At 39.7% G+C, this 12,201-nt stretch overlaps 1 protein-coding gene across 1 annotated transcript in view; it reads right to left on the bottom strand.

Annotated features, from left to right (window-relative positions):
* Positions 1 to 12,201, bottom strand: part of astn1 (astrotactin 1) — a 332,257-nt gene that overhangs the window by 171,073 nt on the left and 148,983 nt on the right. The window contains exons 13-14 of the mRNA XM_070845081.1: positions 11,311 to 11,477; positions 3,603 to 3,797 (exon numbers count right to left, since the gene is read on the bottom strand). Coding sequence (XP_070701182.1) covers positions 3,603 to 3,797; positions 11,311 to 11,477 — 362 coding nt within the window. The remainder of the gene's footprint in view (positions 1 to 3,602; positions 3,798 to 11,310; positions 11,478 to 12,201) is intronic.

Below are 12,201 nucleotides of genomic sequence, written 5' to 3'. Positions count from 1 at the left end.
TATACGGCACGTAGCACATTACATTTAAGATGTGGTAGGACACGGATCACAGTACTGTTTCACTTGCAAATCAAGCCGATGACTGCTGAAGGCTGCACATCTCAACTTTGGAATTCTGCAGTGCGAAATGAATGTGAATTTGGGACGATTGAAAGCTTCTCTGACTAGAGGTCATTTCACACACTGTCTGTTAACAGCGCACGCCTTGGTTCTCACTGCTACTGTCCAGTGGGAGTGGAGGGAGTGGGAGTGATGAAGAGATTTAGCCACTGAGTCCAGTCTTTAAGACAGCCCTTTCAAGGACTCAGAGATTTCTCAAAAGAAGAATTATATTTGAGCCAAATATTCTGTAGTGCAGCATTTCACTGAAAAGGGAAACTATTTCTATCTGCTGTTATTTTAGATTTGAAGACCACTCAAGTAATTTACTTGATGGCTATTACAAGGGATAGGTTTAAAAAAAAAAAAAAAAAAGTCCTGACTTTTTAGTTGGTAGAATGAGTAAAGCTCAACAAATAATAGGGGCTCATAGTTGGCTCCATTTTGGATCCAATTCACATTTTGCAAAATGCCCAGATTTTTTCTGGCACTAGCAAATCTCTGATCAAACGTTTTTATAGCAAAGAGCAATAAACAAAGCATTCAGTTATTTTTTTTTTTTTGTCTATCTGTAGTCAGCATGGGAAGTTGCTGCTACAAACATTTTTCAGTTTATAGCTAGTGGTTGTGGCCAGCAACCACTAAAAAAGGATATTACAAATTTAAATGGAAACATTAAGTTTTAATCACTAATGAATGCAGTTGATTCTAAATATCTAAAATAGATTTGATCGAGAATTTAGATCAAATTGGTTCCGCCCCAGCAAAGTGTTCTTGACAAAGACACCGAACCCCAAACTGCTCCTGAACCTGTGCTTCCTCCCGGATGAATGCTGTGTGAATGAGTGAATGTTGTGTGAGCGTGCTTCGAGTGGTTGAAAACACTGTAAAGGTGCTGCACAAGTAGAGTTCATTTACCATTTCTGTTCAAATGTTTCATTTTCAAAGCCCAGCAGAGATTACTGGAGTGATACATTGAATACATACATATTGAATAATGCCCTACGTCCGGAGCCACATAAGTCATTAACCTGCTTTCACGGGTTGAACAGCACTCCTCATGACTAGCAAACTGAAGCGCACAAGCAGTGCAGTGCTCCTTTAACAGCTGTTCAATTGAACATGCAACATTTTCCATGTTACTGCAACATATTGGAGAGCCTAATCTGATGCATCTTGCAAGACGAACCTTATTTTCCATTAAGCTGAGCATCCATTTGATTCTGGCCAGCAACATTACATTTGACATTTAGTTTCCTTGGGGACAGATTTACCACCACGTACCAGACATATTGCCAGAGGCTGCCTTTCACTTGTAACAAACAACTGCTACAGTTTTATTTGTTTTTTTTTTATTTTTTAAATAACTCCATCTTGATATAATACTCCGTCGACTCCAGAGCCCTGACAGATATTCGGTGTTCATTTGCAACGCTCTCCTCCCGTAACTTTGGTTCATTTTACATTCAAACGTTTATGTGGTCCAATTAGGTTCAATTTCTGTTCGCTGGCTCCTGGTCAGTTTTAATTCATTTGCTGCCATCTCTTCTAATTATGCCTTGCATTAACCATGCATCCCAAGAGTCCCCCCCTCCTACCCCCTCCACCACCTCATCTGCGCAGGAAACATTTTGTGCTCTTCAAAGTCTGCCTCAGACCCCGCTCTCCATTCACAAGAACTTTCAAATTAGATCAGAGCATCTGAGGTTTAGAATTTTGATGATATTAACTGTCCTGCTTCACCAGCCTCTCCCTCTCTACAACTCCAGTGGTGGATCCCTAAGTGGGTGAGCTGCCTCCGGGCGGCGGAATCCATGGACGGCCCAAATTAAATTCCTGGACTGCAGATGACTTCACTGACCTTCTGGCTTCCTGCCTTTAGTGGAAATGATGGCTGCATGTGGACAGTGATAATTAACCACCTTTAAATTACTCTTACCATCCACATTAAACCCTGTGCAAATCATGAAAGGAACACAACGTCTCTTTGGAACGGTGTGCTTTAATAACTAGTGCAAAGAAGTGATGGGAGGGTGTTTTTTCCTTTTTTCAGTATTCCTCCTCCTCAGAGCATTTTACCTGAGATTAGGGGAAATGTCTTGTGCTTTATAGGGGACAGTCTCTGACAGTGGCAGGCTTTACTATCACTATTATCTTTTTTTATTGGGGTGGAATCAATATAAAATCCACCTGAAACTCCTTGCCCCATGATGAAATAACCTTTAAATATATAGATTCAATCTGTTATGTTTTTACAACCTGTGGGGATGCATCTACCTTCTAATTATTCATGCTGTACAGATATTTCCATTTTACCACTAATACAATACACCAACCTGAGAGAGCGGTTGGGAACCGAACACAACCATCAACAACAACAGTGGCGTTATATAGGGGGTTGAGGTACAACTCGATGCAACATAATGGTACGTGTCCACAGGATCTATCATCTCCCCGCTGCCCATTGATTGTCTATGTAAGCAGGCATTCAATGCATTCTGGTAGCACTGCGGCGCTTCCTGAGAGATGGAGCATCATGCTGGCTACTTCTCATTTGAATTAAATTGAAATCAAGGCCAATTTATGTAAATCTAAATTTTTAAACTAACTGTTGTTGATCTAAAATGAAGCATGGCTTATTTCTCACCTGTTGGTCTGAGTGGAAGACATTTGACTGAACACCTCACTGCATTTGATGATGTTCTACCTGTTGAATTTACTTTGGGGATGGATGTCTATGTGGCTGATTTAGCCAAATATTTTTCAGTTACTGATTTTGCTCTCTGGAGGTACTTTTCCAAGCAAAATGAAGTAGATTTTGGAGAGAATTTTCTAGAATTTAACAGGATCTGAATTACTAACAATCAACCCTAATATGAAGTACATCAATTTGTGTTGATACATTCGATCTGGCACTTTCTGAAAGTAGAATTACAGATCAGACCTTTGTATATTTCTGCAGGTTTTAACAAGTCACATTTAAATCTTTTGTAATACCACACAGAATGTGATTTAACACTTGCTTCACAATCATACCAGACAAAGAGTATGATGGAAAACCAGTAGGGATGATATGGAATTATTCATTATTATATCATCTTGTGGATACTTCCCAGCAGTATATATCAATTATTCCTCATGATGCAATTACTTAAATCAGTGGTTCCCAAAATTTTTTGCAGCGACCATCCCTTTTGTGTGTGTGTGTGTGTGTGCATTTACATCTTTAGTTTCTCCTTAACTTAATTCACATCGGTGTCTGCATCTCTAATCTGGCTAACATCTGTATGCACAACTGTAACTCTTATTCTACATTTAACTTTACTTCTAACACATGTATTGCACATAAATCATCTGCTATTATTACTTAACAACAACAACAGTTCCATCACTGATATTACCGCTGTGGGAACCAAAACCTTGCCAAACGGCGTCCCTGCTGAGATAAAAATGACACAATAACGTCCCATATGCTTCACTTCACAATGAGTTTGTGTGTTTACCTGAATGTGGCCTTAAGGATCTGTCCCGTGGTGCTCTCTTTGGTGTGGTTATTGTATCCGTAGAAAAGGTCTCCAAACACAGTCTGATTGGCAGGAATGTCCAACGTTTCCCCACAGTCTATTCCCTCAGTGCAGGCCTCAGACAGCGGCAGGCACGACCTTCCATCCGGACCACGCTTGTAGTCCTCGATACACCTGAAGTGACAGGGGTCATTGAATTCATTTTAATGTTTCCTTATTTGATCTTTTTTCTTGAGAACAGTGATGCAATTATTTCTTTACTGTCTGTTAATTTGCTTGTTTACTATTTGTCCTCGTGCATTTCCTGTTTATTCCTTTCACCACACCCCTTCAGGCTGAGAAAAGAACGAGTGAGCAAAATGTGCAATTCCAGGTTAGTTAATGTTTATTATTTTGTTAAATTACAGGTGCTGGTTAGACTGCCAATTTAGCTGTAACTGCTGAGCTGTCATTTAAATGGTCCACCGTTACAGGAAGCTGCTCTCTCCTGGCGAGTTTAAAATGGTTATGGAGGATCATATAGCAGCTAAAAGGATCAATAAAATGCTGTCTCTGATCTGCATGAGTTTATTTGGCCTCGGCTCCTGCTCTGATCGGCGGACTGCAATGAGAGTGTTCATGACACTGATCTGAATTTTAACTTGGCACCTTTTGGAAAATATCATTGATTTGGTACAAAAAAAAAAAAAAATCTATATATAGACAGACAGAGAGAGAGAGGGAGAGAGAGAGAGAGAGAGAGGGAAGGAGAGGGAGAGAGTGTTTTTTTGTCCAGATCTTTGTTCAAGAAAGGTTTTTAATTTTGTTTTGACACTCTCTGTAATTTATCAGAACTATATTGTGATGGAGCACATTTAGAATGATCTGTTTAATGACATCGGTCAGGTCTGAAGTCTTTTAATGTTTACAACAGGAGGTTTCAGGAGTTTCCACACAAAAACTTAGATTAAATGCTGATGTCTGTTTTTCTTTTAACTGCAGAAATATTAATTATCAGTAGGGATGAGCAATCAGCTTTGCATCAAAACCACTATCTGAATGACAAGAAATTTCATAATCATATCAGCTGCAATTTCAATTTGACTTAACGTGATTAGCAGGGCCTTGACAAGTTTTGACAAGTGATAGTTTAAGCCAGTGGCTGTTGATTACATCAGCTACAGGGATAACTGATGCCGGCTAATTAATTTATTCGTAGTTAATTAACATTCATTAAGTTATTTTTAGACAACAAAAAAAAGGATTGTGCATTATATCCTGATAACTTATCTGGTAAATACGCTCAAGCTCCCTAGCCGGCATCTGTATTATATCCGATCAGCTACAGATGGTTTCTTTAAAAAAGAAAACACCACCCTGCAACCTCCAGATGTTTGGAAAGGAGTGGGTTGCATCTTTTTGCTTTTCAAAAATACCAACATAGTGACGTATCGTTCTCTACATACCAGATCAAGGTGATCCTCTCATCCTATTTTTTTCTGTTTTATGTGTGTCAGTACAGTGATTGTGTGTTGGGCTCTGATCACTGCCAAAATGCCGGTGACCTACACTCAATACTGGGCCTGTACGTTGACAGATAGACGACTAAATCTGCTGCTGCTGATCTGCCAAATAGCTGCTGAGGCTATACCTGCTGTGTAGAAGTTCTGCAAATGTAATGTCAGCTCACACAGCACACAGTGCAGAGAGGACAACGGGAGCATCGCGGGTCACCAGTCTGACATGAAAACGCTGTCAAGAGCCACTTACCAGCAGTTTGTGATCGTTACCACAAGTGGACAATCGTGCTGGTGCTATTAATGAATATAACACTACTTTTGAATGTCATGAGCACAATTGAATATTATTGATTGTTGTTGATTATACTTCCAAAGTAATACTCTAGTAAATGTGGACTAAATTAAACATTTCCATCTTATTACTGTGTAGATGTAATTGGATAGTAGCTTGAACTGCAATCTCAACTCACAATCTCAATATTTATGAGAAAACTCACAATTATATATCTTTCTAAGTCCTTTGAGTCTGAACACGGAGCATTAATTACCGTTCTTTATGTGATGAACAGATATACCGTATCAATCACGAGGCAGGTTGGGACACTTTTAAGTGTACTGCATATGAACATATTTACAAGCAGACTGTGAGCAGTCAGAGATATCAAAACATGTGATTGAGTGATTATTCCTAGATATCTATCTATCTATCTTCTATATTTGCACTGGGTTCAAAATGTGCATAACTCAGACCTCACAACCAACAATGTAGAATCAGTGCAACTCAATTCTAGTCATTTCTAAAAAAAAGGAATTAGAAGCCAAACACTGAGAGTCCTCTCAATACTCTTTCACACTGACGATGTTTGGACATGTCTGTGTAAAATACACTCTGCGAAATGAGTCAAAGGCAGACCGAAGTAGAGTGAGAAAATGAGGATGGGGAGAAAGACAGAAAGATAATCTTTTAGGGATTTACACGGAGAGAAGCTCTTTCCTGGATGCCAAATGTCGCAAAGCTAATGCAAGTCTCCGGTGGGACCAGTAGATTAGCCTCATCTGCACTGTGCAAAGTGACAACAACAAAATCCTGCTGCCGAGAATTAAATAGAACATCATTAATGTAAAGATGACAACAAGAGACAACAGCTTGCTGTGTTCAATTAGAAAACACTTGTTTACGGGATCTGATGATGTTTTCAAAGTGGGAAGAATTAAAAATAATAATAATAATAAAGGTTAAAGAAATTCAACTTTAGCAGATTTCCATATTCATACATTATATGGTCTTAGTGTAGTTATCTGCAGATAATATGAACACCGCCTTTAGATGAGAGCTCTGCACACCACAGAGGTATTTTCAGTTATACAACGGCGAGTTTGAAATTTGAAGCTATGTGCAGCATTACATGAAGGAGGATGAGGAACATGTCATTCAGTCAGTCAGCACACATGAAAGCACCAGTGGGGCTGCACCATGACTGTAATGGTTTCAGATAACATGAGGCAGGTCTCCATATATGAAACTGAACTTCACCCGAGAATATAATAGTAAAACCATACCTATAAGTAAGCCTAGTTGTTTGTCTGTTACAGATTTCAATGATTACAGTGATTCTCTATACTTAAATTCAGAAGATCAACGTATAAGTACAAATATAATTACAGTCCAAATGTTCACCTGCCTTACATTTTAGACCAAATCATGTCTCTGCATGATTATGACTTATGACAAGGCTCTGGGCTATTACACTTGAATATTGGGAGCCTTTTACTTAAAATGAACTTTCTTCACACCCTGGTAATTGAATGTGTCTGACATTTTTGTCCTCACATATACACGCCCATCGAGCAAACTGAAGGTCAACTTTTGATTCTCGTCTTGTCCCTCCATCTGAAAGCCACTTGACTCCGTGTATGTCAGCGTGCTGCACTTCATTACAGCTTCAACACATTTCAATGAATGTTGATGTGAAAAGGTGAGCTGCTCCTCCTTAAAAAGCACAATGGAGCAGCATTGTATGTTAGTTATCTCTAGTTACCTCTCGTCACTGATCACATTTAAATACATAACTTACAGGGCAGGTCACAGCTTTTACAGTAGCTGTAGCTTTGTTCACAGTGAACTTGGAAAATGTGGGTTCAAATACAATACTGCGAACAAATGAAATGAGGAAATGTGGCGTTCCATTCTCATATTTCACGTAAACATTTTAAAAGGTTGTACTTGTGTATTTGCAATTAATTGTAAATGCTTTTCCTCATTTTGAAAAATGTGTCTGTATTATTTGTACGTCTGTCTGTGCCTAAACTGCACGTGTTTATTTGTTGTAAACACATCTCGATCTGTTTAAATGAAGAATTGAATAAAAAAAAATGAATGCATCTAATGTAACCTTTTAACTGGAATAATAAGGTATTTGACAAGTCGCAGTAGGAAACTCTAAGGTGTAAATTACAAGAGCAGTGGTGGGTGAATTCCATTTCTGTGACTTTGTTTCAGGCTCCTGCTTCTGTGCACGCTGGCTCACTGTCACACTGGTTATTAGGACGCTTGATTACAACAGAGCAATCGTTAATGTTATCAGAAACACCTGCTTCTCTTAATATGAAGTCAAAATGTCTGCTGTGGAAAATAATGATCTAAGGTATTATACGACTGTGGGGGTGTGGGCTGGTTTTGCGCTCAGCTGCAACGGAGAGGGGTGCAGGACTGGCCCAGGAGATGGCGTGGGAGAGAGGTAAGTAGCACCAGCGCACCTGGGAACAGGTGCAGTAAATTACCTCTCTCCCTATTTAAGCAGTAGCACGCCGGGACCCAGGGGGAGAGAAGACGCGTGGCCAGGGCAGGAGCTAAGTGACCGGACCTCACTACAACGGACACCCTTGGTTATCATTATAATAAAAAATAATTTCATAGTGTGTTTGCTTTGTTGAAACTGGTGTGACTAATGCATTTCGAAATTAGTTTCAACAGGGCAGTTTAGGTTTGGCTCTGCCATGACCAAGCACATGTGTTTCATTTGTTTCTAAGGAATTTAGTGGGAAAATATAAAATCTGTTTCCACACCGTGTGGATCCCTGCATTGAATGACAGCAGTCGACCTCAGCAGGGAGTGAATTTATCACACACCAAGTACCAAGTGATGGCAAAATTGGTGTGGTGTTTAATGTTTTCCTTAAGGGTCACTCACCATGCTGTCTGGAAGTACACTTGAAAAATATATATGGTGCTCTGTTAATGCTTGAGGAATTCAAGCATTGGTCTTGATGAACTACATTTAGAAGCATCGCAAAATATCTATGAATTTGGTGAGATTTAAATACTGAATGCCATGTTGACGACTCAGTGAGCACAAACTGGTACTGCTCTACACGACATGAGTATCTAAGAATAGTTAAGAGTGAGTGAGGTTGTAATACATCAGGGGCCAGTCGCCACAACAGGGCTTATACCTGGTCTTAAACTAACTTGGCATTCTAAATCCAAACCTTATAGTTATGACGATTGCACCATCCAGGCTTAAGCCTTCTTCTCACTAAGACTGGGGTGTAAATCTTACACCTAGTCAGTAGCACGCAATATGACAAAATCTCGGCCATTTTTCTAAAGTAACAAAACAGCTTGGCAATGGCACGCCTGGTACATAGACTTAACAATGGGAGGGCATTTAGACGGGTGACACTAATTACGGACAGAGCAACCGATGGACAGCTACAATGATTAGGAGCTGACTGAGAGGTTTTGGTTGTGTAGGAGAGATCTGCTTCAACTTACTGAGGAACCCGACTTGGAGTTTGTGTCAGACCACGCCGAAGCGCTGCGCTGCACTGTTAGCACTACGTTTTTACGCAAATTATGCCTTTCAACATACAGTCAGAAACATGATCTGTGCGCACACATCAGCCGCCTGTCAGGCCATCTGCAGCGTGTCACCGGCACCGAGTGGCCGCCTTAATCTTTACGCCCACCTCCTCACTGAGTTAGGGAGGTATTCATGGCATTGTGGGCTGTCCTGATGGGATTAATGGCCGGATCCAGGTGCCATCTGAACATGGTTATCTTTTTGTCAACTGGAAGGGATACAGTTCCATCAAGGTTCAGATTGCTTGCGACACCAAAAAATCTTTAATTTGGTGGATCTACTCATGATGTAAGCATCCACTGGGGTTATAGAGAGACTTCAAGGCTGGGGGAATAAATAGATTCGACGAGTGGAGTGTGGTTACCCACTGAAATGCTGACTGATGACACAAATCATCTCTCCGAGCACAGAGCGACAACAGCAGTAGTGCAGATGTACATAATGAGCACATAATGTGTTCGTCGTATAAAATACTCTTGCAAAGAAATCACAATAGGCCTTCTTTCATTACTTCCACTTAAACTTCAATAATTGGCTCTATGCTGTCATTGTTCTGAATTATTCATTTTATTCCCACAATTGTTTGCAAATTTATGCTGAATACCTGAACAAATATGTACACAGGGAGATTCACAACTTGGAAAATGCCAGATGAAGCCGAATAAAGTGGGAAAATACAGGTCATTCATTTAGGAGAAAAGGAAGGTTACTAATAAAGTAAATACAACAGTGAATTGATTAAAGTCTTTAAACAGGTGCATGTAAATTCATCAAGTCACTTTGTAATTTTAAATCATTGTCTCACGCTGATTGTAAATGTGGACTAAAATAGACTACATGAATGAACATAAAAACATCTCACTGTGAGAAATCTGGGCACAGTACACTAATTATTAGCCATGTGTTTAGGCTTGATGGCTTCAAGAGGAGATGCGGCTGCAGCCTGAAAGAGTCTGTACTGTAATAGCAGCCTGATGTCTGTATCACCAGGCAACATCATCAGCGGGTGCAGGTGGAAGATGCACCACCCTGTGGTCCCCACGGTGCACAAGGACACAGGACCGTTCTGCAGCCACTGTTAACACCTTATAAGTTCACACACCTTTCTTCCTGCTTAACCTCTTTATCACCTCCTTGTCACTGTACTTCATTACTAAACTCTATTAATATACTAATGTTGCTTTCATTGTGCATACTTTATTGCCAATTTTTGCTTCAGTTCAAAACGATCCCCTGCTAAAATCCTGCTCTTTGTAAATAAAATCAAACAGCTGATTCATTAAATCTGGTCAATAAAGCTATGCAACAATTTCTAAAACTTAGCCGAAAGTAATTACAGTTATTACAACTGGGATTTTATAATTAGCTAGCTATTATTAACTAACAAACTAAACAAATAAGTAGCCTAAATAAATAGATTGGAATTATGTGTGTAATAAGCTACACTCCTTCGCAGTTTACTGTAACATTACTGCTCTCATCGTGAATCACTGGAGAGGCACTCTCCTCCAGCAGTTGGTTCACTAATTGGTTGAAACCGCTCAGTTTGCTGTGCTGCTAATTCTGGGCATTAAAACTTGTACAACAGACTCTCTCAAATTTAAAAGAATATAAGAAAGATTGCTCTTGCTAAGCTAATACCTGTGACAACTCTATTAATATTTGCTATGAAAACCAAGCATTAGCAGGTTAGTCCTCCAACTTCCATGTCAATGGTTGAAGTTTTGGGTATATTTTTCCCAGACTGACATACTGCTTCAAATGGATTGTAAGTACTCTGTAGTCCAGATACCTCATTTGCAAAATCCGGTAGGTAATCCACGGGTATTAATATAATGATGTAGGGACTGATATTGATTTGTCTTGTGAAAGTACATTAGCATAAAACATTAAGTTGTCCTTTATTCACTCTCTTTACTTCCATGAGTCTTATATGCTGATGTAAGATGTGTAAACTGTGTCTAAGAGAAAAACTGTGCAGCAGGATAAGTTTAGGACATTTCAGAAGGGCTCCTGGGTTTTTAGGGTAGAAACTGACATATTACATTATCTTAGAAACCAATATATTGTCCCCATGGTCAGCTCTGTGACCTTTATGTGCTTCATAGATGCTAATAGTGTTGATGACTGCTGGTGCCATTATTGTTTTGTGAGTTATTTTATGAGAATTTGCTATTACCACAACAGCCCTACCATGAAAACATCACAAACATTCTCGATCAGATGCCATGTCTGTGATGATGGGAGTCAACGTAACGTAACAGGGTTATGAAATAAAATAATTATGTCAAAAATACCACAACCAATGAATCTGTTCTTTCTTACCCACAGAACATCTGGATGTTGTAGAGTGTCGGGTCATCCTCCAGAGGAGCCAGCTGCTGGAGACACAGCTGCTCACATCCTCCATTGAAACCGTCAGAGCAGTCGATGCCGATATGGTGGTCGTAGCACCCGGTCCCATCCTTCATAGGACTCAACCCTGGAGGGCACTATGGAAGGAATAAGTGGTTTTAAATGACTGATGATGGCAATTACAGATTTGTACTTTTACTATTTAAGGAGACATTGTTAGAGCTGCATAAACAGTGAGAAGCTGCCACATTAACACTAATCCCAGATGGGACAGGTAAACAGACCCGATAACATCTGTGCCACAGAATGTAAACAGTCAGATTTCTGTTCCCATTAGTGCAGCCTGTGCGAGCACTGAGCTTAGTCTGTAAAGCTGCACATGGCAAAGTGGTTCATGTAAAATTCTCGTATTATCAGCCTAAATAACAGCAGGAGGCTGCAACAGAAGGGGCAACGGCACAGGCCTTAACCAGAGGTGAAACAAAGTGCAAAAGTGAAAAACAAATTGTTTGCACATCTAAAGGTTTTTGATAATGAAAACAATTGGTCAATCAAAATATCAATAAACAATAAATTCAACAATTCATTAATCACTGAACTCATTCATCAAGTAAGCCGGGCTGGTTTCAGATTCTCAAAATCTAAGGACCTGCAGCGGTCATTTGTGCTTCTAACATATTTGCATTTTGGACTGTAGGACAGACAAAACAAGCTGTCCAATATAGAATCAATGCATTGAAAAATAACCAGCACATTAATCGATGATGAAAACACTGTCTGAGAATGAACAAACAGAACACACACGGCAAAGCTCTCAGGTTGTGTTACACTGGGTTGAAGACCAGATGCCATATTTTCAAA

This window comes from Pempheris klunzingeri, chromosome 15 (assembly GCF_042242105.1).
Source record: "Pempheris klunzingeri isolate RE-2024b chromosome 15, fPemKlu1.hap1, whole genome shotgun sequence".
Classification (NCBI taxonomy): Eukaryota; Metazoa; Chordata; class Actinopteri; order Acropomatiformes; family Pempheridae; genus Pempheris; species Pempheris klunzingeri.
The sequence above is the reverse complement of the archived record's forward strand: the minus strand, read 5'-3'. Positions and strand labels throughout refer to the sequence as shown.